The sequence below is a fragment of the Vidua chalybeata genome, chromosome 3 (genome assembly GCF_026979565.1).
Source record: "Vidua chalybeata isolate OUT-0048 chromosome 3, bVidCha1 merged haplotype, whole genome shotgun sequence".
Taxonomy (NCBI): domain Eukaryota; kingdom Metazoa; phylum Chordata; class Aves; order Passeriformes; family Viduidae; genus Vidua; species Vidua chalybeata.
In genome coordinates this window covers 43,765,461-43,789,749 of record NC_071532.1, presented here as the reverse complement: position 1 = coordinate 43,789,749, position 24,289 = coordinate 43,765,461, and the positions used below count along the sequence as shown (strand labels likewise).

Below are 24,289 nucleotides of genomic sequence, written 5' to 3'. Positions count from 1 at the left end.
GTTTTGCTTCTTAATTTGATTTACCAGTGTTCCTAAAATTGATATAAAATCTTCAAACACCTAGAAAGTCAATTTGCATAGAAACACTTCCATTAACTTCTTTCAATGGGCACAGTAAGAAGGAAAAAAAAAAGTGTCTTCAAAAGTAGTATTTAGTGTCTATAGTCTGCATTTCTTGTTTCATCTTAAATCTAAAGAAATAATATAGTAAGACATCCTGAGTATCATGTACTGCTTAATATCTACTAGTATAGCTATGGACGTAAGTCATTAGGTGTTTGGAGGCTTTTAGTACTCAGCCTGGTTATCATCTTACTTGACTATCTTACACTGCTTATTGCTGTGCCCAGTGTTTCTAAGTTTCTACCCCAAAGAAACCTGAGACTTTTTAAGCAAAGCTAAAGTTAGAGTCACATCAGGAGAATGGCATCTGAAAGTCAGTTTTTAAGATTTAGAAGTTAATAACTTCCCCCAAACAAACCCCCAAATTAAAGTTGTTCAATTGCAATGGTGTAGTTTTCCTTCTGCTATCATTGTTACCAGTAGTTTTTTTTTTTCTGATTTTCAGTTTAATTTTCCTCCTCTTACTGATTTGGATTGCGTTTGTTTCCTCACTTTCAGGTTGGTGACCTGGATCGTTGTGATCTGTACTTGGCTTTAATTCCAGAGATAGTAAATTTGTGCTTGAAAGTCAACTCGAAGAAAATGCCATCTATCAAGAATTTCCTTTCATCCCTGATAAATGCGTCTACTCGTAATCTTCAGGAGAGAAATTCTGAAGAGGTAATTTAGCATTATTTACAACAATAAATATTAATATAAACCAAGCCAATAAGTAATAATTAAAATATATGCTAATATAATATTTAGATTCTGCATTAATAATTATATGGAAATACTATAAACATAAGTTAATATACAACTTTTTATTGTGATATTTATAATGCATAATATTATATATAGTGAAAAATTAATTAATAGTTTGTGTGAATGTGTATGTGCACATATATTCCCTAACACATATATCTGTATTTGGCAGTGTAATATGAATGTATAATATTTGTAGCTAAGATTTTTAGTACTTTGGGTTTTTATATTGTATTATTTAGAAGTCTGTATAGCTAAAGTAAAATTCTTACTGTAATCGTGAACTGCATACTCAAAGACTTTTTCCGCAAGTATGAACTAATCTTACTGATCAAGTAACTATTAAGTGAAAATATCTTTTGTGTTTGTTGACTTCAAACCTGGAACATACAGAGAAAAAGAAGCTCCCGAACCCAGCATTGCTTTGCCATTTTCATATAGTTATGTTGATTGTCCCATAGTTCTATGGGTTACGCTACTATATCTTAAATAGATAAATTTTCAAAAGGCAAAGAAACATTAATAACTTCCATGAAAGTGAGATTTCAATTAAGATTTGTTGGGCATTGGGTCTTATTATTTGGTATTACTGTTTTGCTCAAGAACAGGTAATAATTTCAGCTGTTGTGTTTGGTTTCTGATTAACTGGGCCCACAACTTTTTTTCTAATTGCTCTCCAGCAATGTGTGTGAACTGTTACCTGGCAAGATAGGAGTGTTCCATCACAGCCACGCTGCCTGCACTTAATGCCTAAGTGACTGTAATTTGGAAGATTTATGCTTCTGTCAGTGCTTGTAACTTGTGAGTGTTTGTGCTGACCCAGCCCAAAACAAGCTGTATTAGGCTCAGGGGAAGAAAATACAGAAGTAGAAGGATGCAGAGTTGCTGCCTTATGATGTCTGTGTGGTGGTGCAAAGAGGAGGATTATTAAAAGTATGTTATTAGTATGTTATTTGTATCAATTGAGAAGTTGGTGTGTGTTCATGTATGATTTGATTTTACTTAGGAGCCAAAGGTTAAGGAACAAATTAGAAAAGTAGCTAGCATGGCTTCACTTGCAGCTTTATGTGAGATAATGGATGGAGAGCTGGAAGCGCACCTGGAATCTCTGCCTTCTGTGGATGCTCTGAAGAAATTAATTTCCTTTTCTCAATTGAATGAAGTATTAAAGAAGCCATCTTATATTGAAGAAAAAAATAGGTACGTCTGCTAATGCTTCAGTAATTCTCTAGAATAAACTTGATTAACGTGAAGCAGTGGTTAAGATGTTGGCTTTTCCTGTTCTTTGACAACTTCTTGCCAAGATAAAAAGGAAGAATTCCGTATACAAACTGTTCACTCAGTTGCTCTTTTGTCTTAACATCCAGGTTTTGGAACATTAAAGCAACCATAATTGATCAGACCAAAGGTTTTTTTAAGTCCTCTAGTTCTGTGAAGCCAGAGCTAGCTATGAACACTGCTTACCCTTAGGCCAGATTAAATATATATACACTGCAGAAAGCATGTACACAAGCAAGTTTAAATGTAAATTATTTACTGTTGGGAAGGGAAACTCAGAGGAAGCCAGAGAGCCAAAACCCAGATACTTGGGTAACAAAAATCCAGTGCCAGCACATAGTGGCTGTTCAGTGATATTTCCACTGAATACTCTCACAGGGGTTTTACTAATGAGACTGATTAAGGCCATAACTGATTTTTCTCTTTTAGAAAACATTTCATTTTTAGATTTCTTTTCCATGTACTTGTCCACTCTTGCCTTGAACTATATACATCTTAGCACCTTGAAATAGTGCGGTGAGTTTGTACAGTTAAGCACTTCCTGGTGGAGTAGGAATGTGCAGGATAAACTTAGCACAATATTTATTTAGGAAAAGTATTTTTTTCACAGCTTATGCGAAGAAATGTCATCTCAAGGATGGGGGAAAATTGTTGCACGCTATGTTCGTGACCAGTGGATTTGTCTCCGTTTTGTTTTAAATTCATTTGCGACACTGGCTCAAGGGTATGAAGAAACTTCAGTACTGTCACTGTCTACAGCTGAAAGGTCAAAAGAAATTCTACAGTCTGCATTAGAAGCCCTATCTATTCTTCCTTCAGACCAAGTTTCACCTGTGTTTGACTGCATGAAAGTCCTTGTTCCCAAGGTAAACAATTAACCTGCACAGTATTAATAGTTTTTTGGGTGGTTTTTTTTGTTAAATGTAACACTTTCTTATCTCTTTATTTACAGCTTCTGGACTCATCAGAGGCTCTCTGCATAAAAGCATTTGATTTGGCTTGGAAAATTACATCCTCTTTGAGCAACACACAGCTAATATTTTGGGCCAATCTAAAAGCTTTTGTTCGGTTCATCTTTGATACTGAGGTTCTAGCTGTTGCTGCAAGTGCAAAATGTCAAGCATATACCAAAATAAAAGAGGTCAGTTTCAAGAATTCTTGTATTTTTTGAGAAGGGAACATAAATTTTGTGTGGATGTAAAAATTTATTTTATGCTTTATTTTCCTTTCAGTTTTTGTTGTGAATTTTTCATTTCTGAAAAGGCCTAGGTTTGAGAGATAAAAGACCTGAGAATAAGATTGAAGATAAATACATTGTTTCATCTTGTGGCACAGAAAATGAAAAGTACTGTGTCTTTGATTTTTAGACTGTTCAGTATCTTCTGAATGCAGTAAAATTAGTTTTTTTAATTTTTTTTATTTTTACATAAAAATGAAATTCCTCTTCCTCTTGTCTATTTTGTTTAGTATTTGACACCTGAACTGTCATAAATTATTAATATTCTGGGAAAATTATGCCTTTTTCTAATAGTTTACTCTTTATGAAAATGCTGTCTTAGATGAAAAGTAAAAACAGATCAAAATTTTATAGATGCTATTGAATAAAGCATTTTTACTGCTTCTTTAAAGGCTTATTTTCCTCTTATCGTCCAGGTGTAGAAAACAAAAAACACACAGTCACCTTAGAGTTCAGTTTAATACTGCATGGTAGACCTGCTTCCAGAGTTAAGAAGAAGAAAAATGCAGTCTTTATTCTTCTTTTGTAAGATTTATGCAGCTGCCAGAACTCCAAGAGTTCTTGCATGTGTCGTGGTGTTATTTTTTTTATTAAGTCCAGAAAACCATATTCAGTACTGGGATGTTGGTTCCTATTGGCTTTATACACTGCAAAGTCATTAGCTTTCTTTCTACATAATCTTTCTTGGGGATTTTTTCTTTTTTTTCCCTCTAAGCATTAATTAAATATTTGTGCAGAACAGTCCATGGTGAGTGTAAGACTTTAACTAGGGCAGTAATACATTGTGAATTATCTACCACTATATTTGTCTGCTTAGATTTACTACCACATGTGCTGCTTTGCACAAAAAAATCACTCTAGAAGGGGTTGCACTTTTCCTTTGAAGTTACCATAAGTAGCTCTGTCTTGCTGTCACACTCATAACTGTAAGTAATAGCAAATGTCTCAAATTTATTTTCAGCCCAGACACACCAAAATTATTTTTAATATAATACAAAAAAATGGACACTTCCTAGCTATTTAAAACTGCTGTGGTATATCCATATTAGCCTTATTACCTTGAAATGTAGTCCCATTTATTTTCTTTTTGTTTTTTTTTTTAAACTTGCTTCAAATGAATGTTACCATTCTCTGTTTTGAACACTTTGCATTTGTAGTCTCCCTGTGGACCCAAGCCAAATTAGAAATGTATGTAAAGATGGTAAATTTTCTCTTCTGTTGTAGAAGTTGGTTGGCTTTTACTTTTAATGAATATCTGTAACAGTTAATTGTATGCTCAGTGTTGTAATAACTGATGAGCTATAGTTAGTATTTTATTTTTCTTGATCTTAAAACTTGTTTAAATTCTTACTGCCTTAATTTCAACATTAGTATTTCAAGCATTATGTAAGGTGTATTTTGCCAGTGTTGAATGTTGAGTCTGTGTGACAGCTATCCCATTGTCTGCAGTGGGACATACCATGACAGCAGGCATCAAGGAAGGGCATCTGGTCAAGCCTCCTTCTGCCCCTTGATAAGAAAATGAAGATAAAGTTCCCAAGCAAATGCCTGCTTATGTATATTCTTATTCCAGTCCTCAGCAGTCCCTGTTGCCATTGACCCGCTGTGCAATGGCTGTGTAGTTGTAGCTAAAGAGAAGGAAATATGGACCTGCCTGATGTTGATTTGTCACAGAAGCACAATTTTAATTTTGTCTACCACAGTGCACTCCTTCTTTTTAATAGTTGGAAGGAGTGGAACAAAGGGGTATTTTTGAGTCAAAAAAGGGAATATTGCTATGGTAATATAGAGAAGGGCTTCCACAGAAGGTACCCAGAGCACTGTGTTCTTCAGCTTAATTTCTTCTGCTGCACTTTTTTTTTTTTGTGATTATTCTTATGTTAATTATGCTAGAACTTAAATATCTTAAATTTCTTTCGAGTGTGCTGAACTTTTACTATATTTGTGAAACAATTGAAAACATTTTCAAGATTGAGAAATGCATAGTAAATGCTGTGCTGCTTCCCTACAGGTGAAATAATAACTTAATTTTGGAATTATTAGGAAAGTTCCAATGCCTGTCTTTGCACTGGAAAATAGGTTTGAAGTCTTGGTAAAAAGCCCACATGCTTCTAGTGTAGAGCTTTCTTTCCAGCAAGTGTTTCTTCAGACTGCATTGCAGTATTTCAGCTTTAAATTCTTCATGAGCTTCTTGGTGCTTTGATGCTTAGTAATTCAGAACAACTTTCTCTATAAAACCAGCATTACTGTCAAAGAATTGCCACATTATCAAAACTATCATTTCAATGCAGGGAAGCGAAGCAGCTTTGTCTATTAGGAGCTGTTACACCTTTTGAAAAAACATTTTCATGGACAGCTCTAAATGATGTCTGAAAATGAATTCTTAGAAAGCCTTACCTGTTCATTCTGCATCTCCCTACCCTCTCCCAGATGCTTGCAATTTCTTAGAAAAACCATTTACTTTGTAAGTTAAATTTACTCTTGCACTTACCCTAAGGAAGGGAAAGAAATACTTTTGAGGCCATTTTTCTTGTTTTGTTTTATTTTTCTTTTTGGAGAAGCTTTAGATAGCAGTTTCAAATATTGTAAGTGTGCCCTCCTTAAAAAATAAATGGTACAAGGACACATTTGCAATTTAACTTAAATATGAACTTTGACATGAATGTAATCCTCCATAAAGAACAAAACTAGTGATATGGCAATTTATGTAAGAAATTTTTCCTAATGTTTAATTTATTTTTCTAAATTGGTAAGGATTGATTGAAACAGTAGGTTTGAGCCCTGGCTCATTTGTTCCACTTACCAGTAGATTTGTTTAAAGCATCGGGCATTTTATCTGTTTAAGCAAAGATCAGTTCTGATTTATAAGCATGTACTGGGCCAATTGTTGCCCATTTACCTGCTCTTATATCAGAGAATTATAAATAGATTAAAGACAGCATTAACCTGAGCAGAGATAGGATGCAAAATACCATAAGACCTATTAAAATAGATATCACTCTAATTTTATTCTAATAGATCTGGCACTTCTGAAAACTAGATTTTGAATCTTTTATTTCTTATTTTCAGATAATTTTCAAGCTCATAGATCTGTCAACTACAAAGACTGGAGTCTTCAATGTAGTCCTTAGTCATTGTTGTCAGTCTTGGATATTTCCCACTGTTGATGAGAGAAGTGCCTTGACAAATGCTTTCTTAAATGCTGGAAATTACAGTGAACTTATCACTGAGGCTTGTGTCTTTGGAACTGTATTTAGGAAAGATCAAAGGTATATAAAAAATCTTCTGTGATTTCTATTTTAAAATTGTGTGGTTTTTTTTTTCTTTGAGATGACTATTGAAAAACTGAAAACAGGTTTTTGTATGTTATTTTGCTAATTTTGTTGCTTTGTCTTCTTTCATCTCTGAAGACACATTCAGGATGTGCATGCCTTCATAGAAAATCTTGGAGAAAAATGTGCAGCAAATGTTGTTACAGAAAGGTAATGCTTTTGAGGATATATCTTACAGTATTTGGTGTGAATTGTGTCTTTGTCCTGGTTGATGCTCTGATAGGAAAGATGCTGATTTTGAAGTCAGCTGCTTATCATACAGTCATAGAATATCAAGAGTTGGAAGGGACCCACAAGGAATATATTCATAACCTTTTAAAATACTGGTAAAAGGGTTGTATATCTCATTATATTCATAATTCAAATACAAAGTGTAGAAAAATGGATTTTCAGGAAAATATATCTCACTTGTTAATCTGACTATGGCTGAAATAACTACTTCCTCATTGTCTCACCTCAATAAAGTAATACTTTTTAGGATGCTGAGCTAATATATACCTTGTCATTGTAATAAAGACAGTTAATAAACTCAGGTTTTAATGCAGCCAGATTTTGGGCTTGGCTTGTTAACATTGGTTGCAAGCTTTTTCCATGTGTGTACTGCCCAAAGGCTCTGCCTCCGGCCTTTGAAATAGAGATGTTTGCTACTGGATTGTTGAATTTTTTTATAGTTTCACTCCCATTTTTACTCAGTGGAAGAAAGTCAGAGAAAAAGTTCCGTCACCTTGTTTTCAGAAATGTTAGTAGTTTATATAACCTAAACTTTAAAAAAAATACTACTGCAAAAGTTCACTACTCCTGTATTTTCTCCAAGAGCTTTTTGGTAATCATATATTTTCTTGCAAAGCTCTGCAGCTGTCACAACCTATAATGTCATTAATTTTACTCTTGCCATAAATTATTCTGGATGTCTGTACTTAACTAATAGGAATGAAGTGTTGTTTGGGACTAGATATTTGACCGAACTGTAAGCATAAATTAGTTGTTAAAAGATTACAGTTTACAGGCACAAAATTTCACAAACTTTCTGGTACAGCTTTTTCTATAAAAAAAGTTTTTAAACACCTAGATGTTACTAAAGAACTCTAGATAGACTCAGGGTCAGGTTGTGAACTCACTAATTTTTTTCATCACCAATGACGAACAGATTTTAAAATTCCGATTCTGGCTATTTGCGTGTTGTCTCACTGTAGACAGTTTGCTGGCTGTATGTTCAAGATTATGTCTGGTACTTTTTTATAATTTAGGAATTATCTTTATGTCTAAACAAGTAGAATTTCATTTTCATTTTTATTAATAATTTACAGTACAAATCGAGATGATCACTACGTTCGCATTTGTGCTGTTAAATTTCTGTGCTTGTTGGATGGATCAAATATCTTGCATAAGACATTTATGGAAGACATTTTCATCAAACTACTGGATAAGGTAAAATTTATTTCCCTTGGTATATAAATATAGTGTTAGTACAATTAGTTAAATGCAAAATATTTACAGTTGACAGGATGCATTTATGTTTGTGTAGCCTCTCTATATTTGCTGAGTAATAAGCTTTTCTTCATCATGAGACAGAAGTTAATTCAACCAGAATAGTAAAAATTGCCTTTTGGGTTTATTTCTCTCTTTGTAGTGGATATTTTGGCTTTCTGGAACATTATCCAAATTGTAACCATTGTTCCATTAAGAATATTCCTTTAGGCTGCATTCTGAAGCACTTCAACAATTGCAGACTATCTCTTAGATTGAGAAAGTTACTGTCTCCTTAGAATACCTTCATAGATAGAAATAATGGAGAAGGTTTGGGTCCAATTTTCATTTATATAATAGCTGCTTATGCATTGGCAGGAATCTAAAGTCACTGGTAAATTACTGCAGCTGCTACTAGAAAATCACCTGTACATTCTGGTACTGTTGAATCTTGCTTTTGTCTGAAGAACTAGGAATGGGTGGGTCCCTCATTCCTCTCAATTAAGTACTGCAGAGAAATTATTAATATATGTGTTGTGAGATCGACCAGGTGGGGAAAAGGGAGCTTTAGTAGATACTTGCTTACTTTATTATTTAATTATAAGCTTCAGAATTTAATTCTTAATAAATTGTAGTAAATATATTTTCCTAAGCTTATATTCAATGCTGACCCTAGCTGTGTAGTAGATGCTGCTTTCTTAGTACAGAAAAGTGTATTTACATGCATTCAAATTCAAAGGAAGAATAGGCAATAAACCTTTTAATTTTCTTTTAGGATGAACTGGTATCAAGATCTAGAACACGCTATTATGCAAACTCTTTGCAGCATAGAATTAAAAACCGGGTATGGCAGACACTTCTAGTTCTTCTCCCAAAGCTTAACCAGGTATCGATCTTTATTAATTTTTAAATAAATAAATAAGTACATACTTTCAAGACCTAACTTGGTGTCGTGCAAGCTGCGTATGTTAAATTACAGCAGGTTATAAAAGGTATGTAACCTGTAGCTGATGTGGAAGTTCTGTGTAGTTTAATTCTTTCAGTCTGAAGTTATATATTTATCATGCATTTCTAGAGGACACTGCAAACTGATTCTTAGATTTGTGAATTTTAGGAGGCCAGATTGTTCCTGTTAAAGCTAACTAAAAGTTTGTGCTGACTATCTGATTGAAAGATTTTCATTTAGTAAAAACATTGCTACTTTATGAACAGTCAAGAAATTGACAAGTGTTACTTTCATCAAATGCTACTTCCAAGAAACTAGATGGTTTTAAACTTTTAATTTGCATATTGAAAAATATATCTCATATTATTATAAAGGTGAGAATGTTCTTTTATTTATTTATTTTTTTCTTTGTGAAAATAACTGACAGTATACTAAAGGATTGCCTGATTTTGCTTTCTCAGAATTTTTTGTGTGGAACTCTTGACAGAGTGTTTCAGGCTGGATTCAGTAATAATCAGGCATCTGTGAAATACTTCATAGAATGGATTGTTATCTTGAGTCTACATAAATATCCCCAATTCCTTGATAAATTCTGGGATTGCTTTTGCTATGTAAGTAAGACCTTTGGCATTCACTTGAAGAGTAATTTGAACAAAGAGGGTACAGTTTGTTGCCCCATACCTTATTTTTTGTGTGTTCCAGTCTTCCTTTAAAAGCAGTGGGCTGTTGAGTAGTTCAACTTGGAAGTGAGTCTGAGCAATAATCTGAGACGCTTAGATAGTTGCGACCTAAAAATGGCCAAAGAAAAGTCAGTTCCTCCTGTTGAGAGATTTCCTTTTATGATGTTTTATTCTGGGCAGAGTGGAGCTGGCATAGTGAGTCAGAGCACTCCAATATAAGAGCCATCAGGAGCACACGGATGTCCTAGGTCCTGAGTTACTTGTGGTTTCTACAGCCCACCTTTGTCTTTTTTTTTTTGTCACATCCTCTTTGTCAGTGAGAACTTGACTTGTATAATACATATTCAATGTGCAGCTTTTAATATGGACTTCTCTCACGGTGGAGTTCTGTAATGAGATTTTAGAACTGAAGCAGAGCTTGAGTTACGATACCCAAAAGTTGTGAAAGGGTTGACTGAGGAGAGCTGACTGTTTCAGAGTTCCTTCCAAAAGCTCAGGCTGTTGGAATTGCTGTCGTTTTAGCAGATGATAATCTGTTGGATCGAAGTGATTTCATGCTGCTAACAAATGTACTAAATCACAGTGGGCCCATTCAAACCATCAGAGCAAGCAGAAAACATGTAGGTTTATGAGCAAGCAGAAAACATGTAGATTTATGAGAAAGGAATACAGATTGTATTTTCAGAGGCTCTCCTGGTGTTGAGGAATACATTTAGTGCAGGTGGCTCAGTGTGCAACTGCGGTGTGAGCTGCAGATTGAGCTTTGGGTAGTAGGAGCCCCAGGCAAGAGGCTGTAGAATGGTGCTGACCTTTTGCATTCCTGGGGGAATACAGTGAACTTGGGTTGAATTTTAGCTCACTTATACCACAATATACTTCATTCTTATTGATGGTCAGTTATAACCAAATAACATGTTAGGAAGAATGAAATCTTAATAATATTGACCTCATATTTTCAAAAATTTGGCTGTGAAATACATAGATTTTTAATAGTGTTATTATTATTGCATGTGCAGAACATGACATGAAAATGCATAAAGTATAAAAATATTTTATATATGCATATCTCTTGTTACATTCTTTTTTACTTAACACATACTTTTACTACTACCTTTTTACTTTAGGATGAAGAAAAGCTTAAAAAAAGCATCTGCACATTTTTATCAGTGTTGGCCCACTTTGACATCATTCTTCAAAATACCTCAGAGAAGGTACATTTCTCTAAGAGTGTTCATTCTTTATTCACTTCCAGTTCTTATACAGAGTTCTGAATTGAAAATAGACTGCCAAAATGGTTTAAATATCTCTTTAATACCTACTTCCTTCGAAGGAACCCTTTGTTATACAAAACACTAACTCTTCCTGTCACCTCTGTAAAATATTGGACTTAGGAAAATGAGCTAACTTAGCAGGTTTTCTGGATACATAGAGGCTGATTACCTGTGAAATTTTCCAGAATAGCTACTCCAGTTTTAAGTAAACATGTGGATGCACCTGGGTTTGTTTTTTTTTTTTTGCTCTTTCAATCAGAAGTAAGTAGAGGTTTCCTTGTAGGCAGAATAATGATTTTTAAAGCAAATGAATACATTTTCAAAGAACAAGTGAGGCTGTAGGTTTTGTCCTTATGAGATGGAAAGAAGGAAGTTAATATCATTTTAAAGCTTTGTGATTTCCAAAAGGGTGTCTTTTGAGGAACTTTTTCTTGGGCCACTCATAACTTCTGAAGTGTACGTTAAAACTTAAGATGAAAAAAGCTTCTTTGTCTTTGTTTCTTTAGAAGCCAGCTTTGAAGAAAGCCCTCATCGTTGTTCTGCAGTGGTGTTTCAGCCATAATTTCAGCGTTCGACTTTATGCATTAATCGCCCTTAAAAAAATTTGGGGTATGTGCAGAATGCTGCATGTGGAAGAATTTGAAGCTCTGACACCAGTTATTGAATCTAGCCTTCAACAAGTGGAAAACATGCACAGCACAGGGTTGGTAACATTCTTTACAGCTTAACATTGTTCTTCTGAGCAATTTGCAGCAAGTTACATTTTCTAAAATGGTACTTGATAATTTTATGGGGCTTTTATCTCTATTTAAAAAGAAGTTGGTATGGGGAGACACGATACAGAAAAAAACAGCAAAGGGAAGAGTCTTGACTTCTTTTTTTTTTAACAGCTACAAGCTGACATTGAACCATAGACTAGTGTCCAGTTTCCATGGAATACTTCTTGCCAAACTCACTCCTTTTGATAATAGAATTTGGAGATGTATTATGTGCCTTTCTTGAAACATAAATAAAGCTTATTTTATGAATGCTGTTCGTTTTTTAAAAATGGGCCCTTAATTGTTGAAGTATTTTCTTTCCTATACAAAATATATTAATAAATTAGGTTGCCTTATGACAATCTGATGATTGAATTTTTAAAAATATCCAGCATGTTGCTTTTTTAATGTATCTTACATTACTTTCTTGCAGGAATGCCAGAAGGAACTGGCAGCGAATCCAAGATCACTTCTTCTTTGCAACATTTCATCCAGTTGAGGATTATAGTCTAGAGGCAAGACTATACTATTTGTCTAGTTCTACAACTGTGTTTTTATGTTTTTTGGTTTCTTCTAATGTGGGATGAAATTATCAACTATTATCATTTAAACCCCCAAAAAATGACTTCACCCAGATTGTGATGGGCTTTGGACTAAGATTACATCTTAGTTTTTCTACTTGATACTGTGTTAAAAACCCAGGTCAGTTAGGAAGAGGTATGTGTGATGAATGTGCCTATATGTGGGAATTAATCAGGTTTTATATTTGTGACTGGAAAGATTCGTTCTAGTAACTAAAAAGCATCTACTTAGTTGAGGTAGTTTATTAGGATTTTTAAGGCATCTGTTCCCAGAAGTAACTTGAGGTTGCTTAACTGGATTGTTTGACGTGAATGGGATAGCAATACATCACTTCCAGAGCCCCTTTTTTGATGTAGCTCAAATAACTGACAGCTGAATGAACATTTTAATCATTGAAAATGGAGGGAAGGCAAAAATAAGGGTGCAGATAAATAGAAGAGACAGAAGAACTAAGCTCAAAATACAAGATATTCATGGATATGAATGGGGTATATGTTTTTGCAGAAACATTGCTATCTTTTACAGAAGAAATTTTTCTTCTTTTAACTGAAGAAATACTCAGTTCTGTGAAATATTTTTGTGAACACAAATTTGCTAAATAGTGCAAAATAAAAGTCCTGAATAGGAGGAAAAACCCAGCAAAGCAAGACTAATATTTGTGAAGCATTTAAATGTATTCAGGGTGCATCTTCACCTTTGTCTTGAAGGGTGCATTGGGATAAACAAAAGTCTGGGTTTTAAAATCTTTGACTTACTCAGTCTTTCCCTTGGGATGTGTGTTTTTGCCTCCTTGATAAATCATGGTCAGCTAGATGTATTGGTTGTGCTGAGCTGGGTTTTACCACTAGATCGTAAAGCTTTCAACTGTTTTTCTTTTGACATTAAATCAATCCGCATCCTTTACTAGAAAGTTGTAAGAGTATTTGACAGCTCTTCAGTGTTACATGTACAAAATTTTCTCTAGATCCTTGTGCCTGAGAAGCATAGTGTTAATTGTTTGGTATTCTAGAATTTCAGTACAGTAATCAGTGCAGATTCTCAGGAAAAGTTTAATTAGAGAATAAGTCTAGATTTATGGAAGATTTGGATCACACTGTAAGTAAAGTTAAGAATTTTGAGAGACAGTATTGGTAAGCTGTATTAAGTACCAAGAAAAAACAAGTATTAAAAGCATAGGAGGCTAGATGGTAGACATGTTCCATTAAAATACCAGGGATTAATTATCTAGTTTTGCTTGCTTTAGTGACTCTCTGCTGATGACACTGTGTTCCATTGCAGACAATATTTTACATTCTTCCCCGCCTTGCAGAACTGGCTGAGGATGAATGGATCTCCTTCTATAAATTTGACAGATTCACTGACATTCCTTTGCCAGCAGCATTTCAGTGGTGCCATTCCCGAACAGAACTTCATGATCTGAAACCAAGTGACTGGTCTCAGCAAGACATGGGTAAAATATAGCCAGTCTCTATTAATTTTAGTTATTTGTATGGAATAACTGTGTACATCTGTATTGTCTGACCTCTGGTTTTCAGCTGAAGTAAACTTGCATCTATGTGAGCAGAAAATGTCCCATAAAATAATAGATGATGATGAAGGATATCTCCAGTATTACCATTTGGATTATCTTCTTTATTGAAGCACTAGTTTCACTCCCATTTGCATATATCCATATGAACATACAATTTGTTGTTATAGGTTCACATTTGGCTGAAGCAGACAGCCAGACAGAGTGGACTGATGTTCAGAAGAAGATTATACCCTGGAAGAACAGTACTCCTAGTTTAGACTTGGAAACAGCATTTCAGGATCGTGCTGCTAAACTTGGCAAATCAAACAGCAGATTGATTGTGGTGGCTTCACTTATTGATAAATCTACCAATTTAGGAGGTAAGGTTGATTGCACATTGTTCAAACTTTTATTTTAGACCCTGGAGCACACTTAGAGAATAGAAGTTAATTTCATTTTATGTTGATAATTAGAAAATTATTTAAGTACTGCTGAGAAGAATAGATCATTATCCTGAAAGGGACAGCCAAAGAAAATCCAACCCACTTCAGAGAAAGGGGACTTCTACAGTTACATTTTAAAGAAAAAGAAAGAAGTACTTACATGTAGCATGCATTAATTAAGTAGAATTTTGCTGTAAATCACGCTCAAGTTTCTTGCTAATTCTGTATTTGCTACAGTTGGGTTTTTCAACTGTGTATGCAATTAAAGGAAATTATTTGCCTTTTCATTTTTTTTTCTGTAACAATTAAACCAAATCTTGTAAACCTACAAGATTCTCATGTCTGTTGGACAGCAGGGTCCCATTTCCCAATTAAGACTGCCTTCATGATTTATTATTTATTATGTGACATAATAAATCCTGTAAATACTTTATTGCCATTTGTGTTTGATGTTAGCAGTTTCAGTAACTGCAGTGAGTAATGAAAAGCCCACAAACTAGTGCTGTCTGCATTGTAATGCTGTTATGTGTCATCCTCTTTCATTTAACAGATACTGGGTTTAAAGCTTAATCTTGCGTGTGGATATGTCAAACTATCCATCCTTGCTAAGGCTTGGACACGTAACCCCTTTCTTTGTATAATTAGTATTGTAAAATATTGTGTTGTCAGACACAGTGCTTTTCTAATTTTTATATTTCTGCTACATTACAAAACACTTTTTCCTGTTATTTGTATGGAACAAGGTGTGACTTTGAAGACCTGAAACTAATTAAGATAGATAACTAAAGTAGCCATTTGTCTTTTGCATTCATTATCATTTTCACTGGGTGTTCTGGCTTGTTGTTTATTTTCTACACAAAAATCAATTTATTTCTTGTTTTTGTAGGTTTATGTCGTACAAGTGAAATATTTGGGGCATCTGCACTAGTTGTTGGCAGTCTTCATTATATACAGGATAAGCAGTTTCAGCATCTGAGTGTTTCTGCAGAGCAGTGGCTCCCCCTTGTCGAGGTGAATGGAAACATTTTAATAGCTAAAAAAGTTCTCAGAATCTTCAGTTTGTCAGATCCATAGTTCAGAGCCTTACATTTCTTTATCTTGAAAAAACATCTTTTTGTTTAAGGGAAGCTCCTGCTGTTATCTCTGACACTTATTCTTGTATGTTTTGGGTCAACCTTATAAAAAAGCATTTATAAAATACTTGCAGTTTCTTATTGCTGTGATAAACTGATTATGTGAGCTGTCATTGTTACATCTTTCTTCATGGCATTGGTGGGGGTATTTTGTGCCATTAACTTTTTGTGCTACTGCTGAAGAGCTTTTAAAATGTTAAGCTATATATATGGACAGAGTCTTTGGAGATGAATGTCCTTAATCTTAAAAAGTGTCCAAGTAAGTTGTTTTTTTTTTTTTTTTCAATAATTTCAGAACTTTACAAAAGGTCTTATTTATATCTTTTTATATTTCTCTCTACTTTTAATGCACAGGTAAAACCATCTCAGCTTGTTGATTATTTACAGCAGAAAAAAACAGAAGGCTACACTATTATTGGTGTGGAACAAACAGCTAAAAGTTTTGATCTTACAGAATATTGCTTTCCAGAGAAATCACTATTATTGCTGGGGTAAGAGCACACACAGTTTTGTAAACCTCTTGCAGTCCATCCCTTTCTCTAATCAGAGTTTGGTCCCATGAAAACCAAGTGACACAGGTGATTCTGGAACAATGACAAAGGTGATTCTGGAATAGGAAATGATCATGGAAAGAGCAGTCCTTGGCTTTATGTGCTAAAGACCACTAAGTATTGCTATCTACTGAATGACCCTTCTCATATTTAATAACCCATCACCTTAATAAACACATTTTAATAACGGGTAAAGGTAGCAACAGCATGGGTTGTATTTTTCTGGGAGTGCTAAAGACACCATCTGTTCAGTTTAGTTATTTGGGGCCCTGTCTGTGTGGGCTGTGGTGAGCTCATCGAGGAGGAGGCTGCGTTTGCCCTGCTGAGCTTGGTGAGGACGGCTGGAGCAGACTGAGTGTGCATGGCTGGGAGGTGATTTAAAAGTTCAGAATGAGGCACAAGATGAACTAGCAAGCTTTTGCAGTACAAGCAGAGCATGGGGCAACTTCAGAGAAAAGCAGTTATCAGTTCCTATAAGCAAGCCTCAGATGTGATACAAAGGGGGGAAAACTACTTAAAGAAATCTGCAGTAAAGCACATACGAGTGAGAAAGCTCCTGGCATTGCAGGGCTACTGAGTGAGACCAGGAAGAAGGGCCTGGCTATCCTTTTAGGGCAAAATTTTTTTCCAACTTTTTTATGTGTAGCTTGTCTTCAGAATGGAGTGCTCATAATCACTTTGTTCTCTTTTAATTAAAAACAATAGTTTTAATTACCAGTAAACTTCAGTATCCTCTGGTGTGCTCAGTTTTGACATTCCTTTGTGCCAAGACCTGAATGTAAAGTGGGCAGCTGAGCTTTCCTGCTGTGCCAGCAGCTTCATACCATGGTGATTTGACTATATATGGAGTTTAAAAACAAAAGCAGAGTTGAGTCTTCCACCAGGTTTTTTACATCAAAACTTAAGTCAGCTCCCTCCATGTTTTCTTTGTCAAGTATTACTGTTTTTAAAAAAATCATTTCTTGTCATCAGTTACCCCATAGGTAGATGTGCCATTTGTCAAGAGGTGTTTGGATGCTGTTTTGACACTTGTATTTTTTGCTTTCTGGAACACATATGCCCTCTCTCAGATGCAAGTTACTGTTTCTTTTTCACTAGAAATGAACATGAAGGAATCCCAGCCAACCTGATTCACCATCTGGATGTCTGTGTGGAAATTCCTCAGCAGGGCATTATTCGGTCACTCAATGTTCATGTGAGCGGAGCTCTGCTGATCTGGGAGTACACAAGACAACATGTGATCAAGCAAAAACAACAATAACTGCCCAGAGTCTCGTGCCTTACTGTACAGGTGGATGGCTTCCTACGGTGCTACGACGTGGAATTCTGAATAGATGAGATACAAACTAAGGGTGAACGAGGATTCTTAACTTCGCATGTTCGGTTCTCTGTAGTGTTCAGAGTGACTTTTAAATGCCTTAATACTTTACCTCTTTAAATTGTTGCATTGGAAATAAATACTATTTATATTGCATGTGGTGTGTGTGTTTTTTCTGCTGAACGTCAGCACAGTACTGTGAACAGTCTCATATTCAAAACACAGGATTTTTACTGCAGTTGTGGTGACTGTGCTTGAAATTGAAGTCGTGCCTTTAACCACAGTATTAAATGATTTCAGCACCTAGATATACTAGGTTATATGATTTTTGGAAAGTAATTCCACTTCCATAATTGCATGCAATGCTGCTCCTTGTTTAAATGCCTTCTACAGTTGCATTTATTAATCCTGCTGTAAACAGTCTGTACCTTTAAATAAAACTGCATCACTAAGGTAATCTAATTCTACAAAAGGCCATAATGTGAGAATTGTGATAATTTATAACTGGACACACTTCTAGTAGAGATAAAAAACTATCACCAATGTAAAAATTCCTATTGTTTATAAGAAAATGAGCATACTCCGAACAGAGAATTACATACCATATGCACAGGATGCTTTAGGTCTTCTGATTGACCACTGTTGTATGAATTTATATCTGACTTAAACTGTATTTTAAAATACTATGAAATACTTGGTAAATGACAAATACAAATTTTATTATACAACCCACTGCTTTTGACAAAAAAGGCAAGTTGGAATGGACTTTTTTAATTTAGGAAAAAGGTGGTTCACTTACTGAAAAAAAAAATAATTTTCTCTTTAGAATATGTACATAGCAATATTAAATAATAATTTATTCCTATGAAACAATTTTACTAATTATACATTCAAACCCTTAAATTTGTGAACAGCCCTGCACCATATTTCTTTGATTTAAACTCATGAAAAAGCTGTCTGTCTATGACCCCCTTTTTTAGCAGACATGCGAGACCTGGCAACAAGAAGAGCAGTCTGCATTTCAGGGAGACTGCTACATTACCAGTTCTTGCACTCAAGCAGCTTCTGTTGCTTTCTCTGGCTTCTTCCTTTTATAGTTATTCTCATTTGATTTGAGAGCAGAGTTCCTAAGACTTCCCAGCAGCTTCTGGAGGATGATACCCTTCTGTTTCAAGCTTCTTTTTATATTTTAAAAAGTCTCTTCTTTTGTCAAAGTGTTTAACCTGTTTAAAAAGAGAAACTATGTTCATTATAAGAAACTAGCAAGAGGGAGGGGCTTTGTGTAAACAGTCTTTGACCACTGAATTTAAGGAGGATTTAATGCACTAGTTAGGAGTTTCTTCTGTTAAAGACTAAGGACTAGTCTTCTGGAAGACTAGTCTTCTGTTGAACACTAAGGAATCGTGTGTTTAGTTTTTGGGCGGTTCTTTACCATTTTGAAAATGAACTTTAGTTTTTTTTTTAAGTTCACCACCCTGCTACTTCATTAAGATCTTACATGCTTTTCTCTTTTCACTGCTCTGAACAAAAATTCCTTGTGATGCAAAGGTAAGTCCAGCAGCTTTTCTGTGGTATCACAGCCTATGTAACCTCTGAGTTCAGTGTCTAGAACCCCTGCAGATGAGACCATCGTACCTAGACATAACAAACAGCAGAACTGCATTGTTCAAAGTGTCAGTGCAGCAGCTGTGAAGGTACTCAGGCTTTTAAAATTACTTCAGTCTACTACCAGCAACAGGAACTGTTCAGACCCTCAACCACCACTGTTACCAAAGGGCAGTGCCTATTAAAAAAGAATTACAGCTTGAGCTCAGGAAACTAAAAAATATAACATGAATGGATTACACTGGAGGCAGGTGCCTTACTGTGAAATAACACTGCAGGAAAAAAAAAAAATCTTTATGCACAAGGTATCAGATGCCAGTCTTAAAATGCTAAGCACTGCATGGCCTGTGTGGCAGTTCCCTTCTGCACTGGCTTCTAAACCCTTTTTCTTTTTTTTAATTTTTTTATTTTTTATTACAACAGTAACCCTGTGTATTTATCTGGAACTTTTAGACAGTATTTTCCTTTCTCTTTGTACTATACCCTTAACACAGCTTTTCTTAGCTCCCGGGCTGGTCAGGGGTGAACTCAGGAGCCGTCCTTTCCCAGCCAGCCAGAACTGTGAAAACCAAGCTACGCCTGACAGTACGGCAAGCTCCAGGCTGCCCAGGCTGTGCACTGCAGGAAGCTGGAGCTGCCATCCCCAAGCAGCAGCTGCATCTCATCGCCGCTGCCGGGGATGCGCGCACGGTGCTCACCCACTGCTGCGGGCAGCGCGACTCGAAGGCCCGGCGCAGCTTCTCGCACTTGGTGGCGTCATCCCCGTGGCTGTCCAGGCACTGCCAGAACTCGTCCCGGGCCCCCCAGCACGCCTTCCTCTCCTCCATCGTCGGCGCTGCCATCCCGGCTGCCGCCCTGAACACAAGAAGGCTGCTGTCCGAGCGCTCCCGGCCTTCGCCGCCGCCCTGCCCGCGGTGCCGCGGCTGCGGGGGAAGGCGGTGCCGCCACCGCCACCGCCGGGAGAGCCCCGCACGGCTCCGCACTCGCTCCCTCACTCGCCCGCCCGCCAAGGTCGCACTCCGGAAGCGATCCCGGCCCTTTCCCGGGGCGGGTCGGCCCCGGCGTGTCCCGCCCCGCCGCTTGTCCCGCCCCGCGGTGCCGGCAGAAATCTGCCGGGGCCGGCGCATTCTCCCGTCCGCCGGGTTTCCCCGATCCTGTCCCCGTCCGGGCTGCTGTAGCCTGTCGGTCGCAGAAGATATTCGGAAGTATCAGTTGCCTGATGTGCTTTTCTGTGCTTAGTTTCTTTCCGGTATCGTCCTCTGTTGTCTAGCACACGATAAACACCTGTTCTTCTCGTGAGTTCCGTGCAGTGCCTTAGTGGATTGTCTTTTCAAAGAAACGAAGTGTCTCTGCTTTCCTTTTGGACGCATAAGAAATACAGCTGGATAAAATCACGGGGTAAAATGTTTGGGGCCGGGGCCAGTTTCCATGTGGTATTCATAAAGCCCCAGGAGTTGGAACGCAAGTTCCAGTAATGCTGAGCAATGGCACGTGGTCTGAGCTACTTCAGGCTTTGTTAATTTAATGAATTAGGGAAAAAAATATCTGAGAGCACTTACAGCACTGTAAATTTGCCGCACTTTAAATAGCATGACAGTAAGGTAGTGACTGGGTGGAAGGCTGATAAAGATAGCATACACGTATAATGCATTTTTGACAGTTTTCCTTGCAGCAGGGTTCCTCCTGAGAGCTGGTCCATTGATTTCATTCAGTATGCACTAACCACTCTAGAAAGGTTTCTTGGAACGGACTCTGTCACGGAGTCAAGCTGAAAGTGAAAGAATAATGTACCCGTAGCCATGGTTGTATAAGAGCAAGAGAAGCCTGGGGGCAGCTAATGCAGCCTGGGGCTTGGGGAACTGTCCGACCCCGCCTGCCGCTGCCATAGGGTGTCCCAGATAGCGCTGTGCTGAATAGGCTCAGCCTGTATGGGTCCCTCGGCTCAGCTCCCAGCCGCAAGCAACTTAGTGAGCAACTCTGGAGTGATTTCAGCTCTGTGAATTCAGCTCACAAGTGATTTCAGCTCTGTGCTCGCAAGTGCCTCAGCAGACGCATAGGGATAGAGAGAAGGCTGTATGTGGTTCCACAGCAGTGTCCTTTAATTTCAGCTTCTGTGAAGGGATGCAGGGACAGCTTTTCTGCCTAACTGGGCAGAGATGGGGGTTGATATAGGGTACTGGGGTGTTGGAAATTGTCCAATGGCCATGGTTGAGGAGAATACGACCTATAGCCTTACAGAGAGATAACAAGGATGTGAGGGCGGAAGTGGGGCTACTTTGGTCCAGTCATCGTGACTTGGCATTTCTTACCTTAGGCAAGTGATCGCCAGGGAGGCCTTGCAGTGCCTCTGCCTGCTACAGGCAGCCAGGTGGTGACTGCAGTCTGCAGCTCTGGTAGAGAGCATCTAGAGGCACACTCATTTTCATCATTTCATTTGGGACTTGGTGGCATTTCCTGCTTGCTGAAGAATTGGCGGTCTCCTGTCATGCATCAATTCCGCCTGGAAATGTGGACCAGTTTTGCAGTTTTGAAAGCTATGGCACATGTTCTCTTAGTAACATGTACCATAGCACTGCAGTTTTGGGAAAGGTGACATTTTGGCAGCTGGGAAGAGCCGCCTAACTCTGCCAGCTGCTGAGCCCTTGGCAGCTCTCAGATGGCTGGACAGCTTTAAGGCTGTTTTTCCTGGCAGTTCCCAGAATGTTTGGCAGCTTTCCTGGGAGTTTGCTGTAGCCGATGCTCTGTCCGGTGTGTGAGGCCACTCACCAGCTGGTTTGGGTGTAGCTGTCACCTACCTTGAGCCAGCTTTTTTCCTCAGCATGTGGTAATGATTGTGGCTGGCGGTGGTGGGCATCCTTTCCTGGTTCTCCTTGCAGGTGGCTCACTCATCATGGTACATGAAAGCTATTTTAGGAGAGGGCCAAAGATTTGCACTTCTTCAGCAGAGCCCCCTCATAAACCAGACAGATCTGGAGGGGATTTTTTTTGTTAAAACGTTCGTCCATTCCTTTGGAAGGGATGCTTTTGGAGCAACGTGAATGTGACTGCTGCTGTACACTGTGTGGTGTATAACACTTGTCCATGCTCTCTGCCCTGCCTATTTGTTTGTCTTCTGTTTGCTACACTATGATAGGTAAGAGGTGGAAATGCAGTCATATAGTTTTAATAATAGAACTATGGGTTTAAGGTGAGTTAAAGTTACTGCAAAAATAGAATTTCAGTTGGTTTTATGTTGCAAAGAATTAGTGTAGAAGTAAATTTGTATTGTAGCTTACTTAGGACCCTTTTGCACTCAGGCTTTTGCGAAGCAAGGTTTTACAAGCATGAACATTGAAAAGAAAATTAATGTTAAGTCTCAAGACCAGAACATGTGATAATGGAATGTAATAATAGGAAATGCCAGTTGTGTTTTAGATTTCAAAATTTATGATGTGTGTAAAGTTGTTTAGTTACTGCATTTATGAAACAGAGGGGATAATGTGATTATATATAATTAATCACAAAGCCCAGATAGCACATCTGAGATATTGGTTATAAATAGTTTATTCTTTAATGAGCCGTAACCCAAAAAGTACTCACTGGAGACAATTAACTGGAGTACACTGGAGTAAATAACTCTGTGTAGTGGATATTAAGGAAATTTAGTGATATGGTTTTACAAAGTGCATGAAAAAAAAAATACACAGATTGAGATAATAAATTTTTAATGGCAATATTTCCATTTGGTTAAACTGCTGTCTATAAGGGGATGGAAGTTTTTTGTTGTTAGTTGGCCAATTCTAAGTATTTATCTTTAGTCTTTTATTTTGGGAAATGTGCCCAGGGAGTAATTAATGGGATATTTATGGTATTAAGCAGAGGCTAATGTTCCAGAAACATGAGAGAAAAAATTCCAGATTTGTTAGATGCGCTGGTTGCCACATTTGAAGCCTTTGAATTACATTTCCATTTAGCAGTTAGTGAGATAGATGTTAAAGAAACAGATGCCAGTTTCCCACTGAAACTGTTGCCAGCAATGTGTTAAAGTGAATTATGTGGTGTTTATACAATGGTTCAGCTCTCAAGCTCTTTTATGCCTGTTCTTGCTAATTGGGATGTGGCATTGTGTGTTCTTTGCCTTCCAGTTAATGCCTAACAGCTCACTCCTCACCTACAGCCTCACTAATCCTGTATTTAATTGAAATTTGCCCAGCAGATTCTTCATTTGTAACTATAATGATTTGTCCTTTTACTTTGGAAGCAATTAGCATGTTATAGGTGTCCCCACAACCAATAATAGAAGCAATCCTTGATGTACTGTAGCTGTGTGCTTATACCAGGAGTTCAGTTAATTTGTTTTTTCTTTCATGGAAATATTCTGATGTATGATCCTTATCCATGACAGATTTCCAGGGAACTGAATTAAAAAATGAGTTCTTTAAGCAATATAGCCCTTTGTCTAATTATTTATTTTGCTGGAAATAATAAAGAAATCTTACCTGAGGTGGCCTGGGGTATTTTCTTATGTTATGGAATAGCAAGAATTTTTTTAAAAAATTAAAAAATATAGTTCAAGAGAACCATATATTAAGATTCTTTTCCTCCTTCCCCACCTTCCTTCTTAAATGTCCATTAAGGATGTAACTCTGACTCCTTTGGCCATACAGTGTTCCTTGCTATGCTTGGTGAAAGAAAATAATTATAAAAAACCAAATCATTACAATGATTAATTGTATCAGGTTTTATTACTAAAAAGGAGTAAATTAAGCAAAGAAGCCTCATGAACTGCATACAGTAATCTTAGACTGGAAACATTTAAGAAGTGTATGTAATTTCTATGGCCTGATGCAAAGCACTCCATTGTTTCATGAAGACTTCACTCTGTGTTTTACTTTTGTGAATTTCTTTTTAACAATAGCATGCCTAAAATTCAAATGAGTTAGCAAAAATTGAGGTTTATGTATGAATAAAGAAGGAAGAGTGTATGAGGAGAAGGAAAACTGTAGCTTTTGTTGGGTGATCTTAGCAGATCAGTTCTCCAGATCCCTAAGAAAATGTCAAGAATTATCATGTGGGTGTGTTTGTTTTTTAACTGTGTGTTGGGATTCTTAACTCCATTTCTTCAGAAGACTGTCTTAGCTGGGTGTTGTGATGAGTATCCTTACACTAGGGAGTGCCAGTGTGATGTGAACATAGAGGATGCAGCACACTGGGGCTTGGGACACTGGGGGAGGGACAGAGGTTGAGGCACTGCCGCAGCTTTCTGTGCAGCTCTGTGTGTACCAGAGGGCAGGCTGTGTGCACTCATCAGGTAGCACTGGAGAGGATTTGG

General features: G+C 37.1%; 2 protein-coding genes across 2 annotated transcripts in view; one reads left to right on the top strand and one right to left on the bottom strand.

Moving 5' to 3' along the window:
• Positions 1 to 17,529, top strand: part of TARBP1 (TAR (HIV-1) RNA binding protein 1) — a 31,515-nt gene extending 13,986 nt beyond the window's left edge. Inside the window, exons 14-30 of the mRNA XM_053938420.1 lie at positions 622 to 783; positions 1,874 to 2,067; positions 2,756 to 3,011; positions 3,098 to 3,286; positions 6,452 to 6,651; positions 6,793 to 6,864; positions 8,022 to 8,142; positions 8,957 to 9,067; positions 9,589 to 9,738; positions 10,932 to 11,018; positions 11,585 to 11,781; positions 12,270 to 12,351; positions 13,697 to 13,868; positions 14,117 to 14,308; positions 15,258 to 15,382; positions 15,859 to 15,995; positions 17,154 to 17,529. Of these exons, the coding sequence (XP_053794395.1) occupies positions 622 to 783; positions 1,874 to 2,067; positions 2,756 to 3,011; positions 3,098 to 3,286; positions 6,452 to 6,651; positions 6,793 to 6,864; positions 8,022 to 8,142; positions 8,957 to 9,067; positions 9,589 to 9,738; positions 10,932 to 11,018; positions 11,585 to 11,781; positions 12,270 to 12,351; positions 13,697 to 13,868; positions 14,117 to 14,308; positions 15,258 to 15,382; positions 15,859 to 15,995; positions 17,154 to 17,316 (2,610 nt within the window). The 3' untranslated portion in view covers positions 17,317 to 17,529. The remainder of the gene's footprint in view (positions 1 to 621; positions 784 to 1,873; positions 2,068 to 2,755; positions 3,012 to 3,097; positions 3,287 to 6,451; positions 6,652 to 6,792; positions 6,865 to 8,021; positions 8,143 to 8,956; positions 9,068 to 9,588; positions 9,739 to 10,931; positions 11,019 to 11,584; positions 11,782 to 12,269; positions 12,352 to 13,696; positions 13,869 to 14,116; positions 14,309 to 15,257; positions 15,383 to 15,858; positions 15,996 to 17,153) is intronic.
• A 542-nt stretch (positions 17,530 to 18,071) lies between these two features.
• On the bottom strand, positions 18,072 to 20,007 carry LOC128785665 (cytochrome c oxidase assembly factor 6 homolog). The gene is made up of 2 exons (XM_053938421.1): positions 19,677 to 20,007; positions 18,072 to 18,596 (listed from the first exon to the last, which is right to left on the bottom strand). Exons 1-2 carry the CDS (start codon positions 19,818 to 19,820, stop codon positions 18,501 to 18,503), a joined length of 240 nt encoding a protein of 79 aa, XP_053794396.1. The 5' UTR covers positions 19,821 to 20,007; the 3' UTR covers positions 18,072 to 18,500.
• Between the last annotated feature and the right edge of the window lie 4,282 nt (positions 20,008 to 24,289).

Excerpts from the sequence above, each read along its gene's own strand:
- LOC128785665 (XM_053938421.1), bottom strand. The coding sequence starts at position 19,820 with ATGGCAGCGCCGACGATGGAGGAGAGGAAGGCGTGCTGGGGGGCCCGG. Across the intron at positions 18,597-19,676 it reads CGCGCTGCCCGCAGCAGTGG|GTTAAACACTTTGACAAAAG; the intron begins GTGAGCACCGTG and ends CTTTTTAAACAG.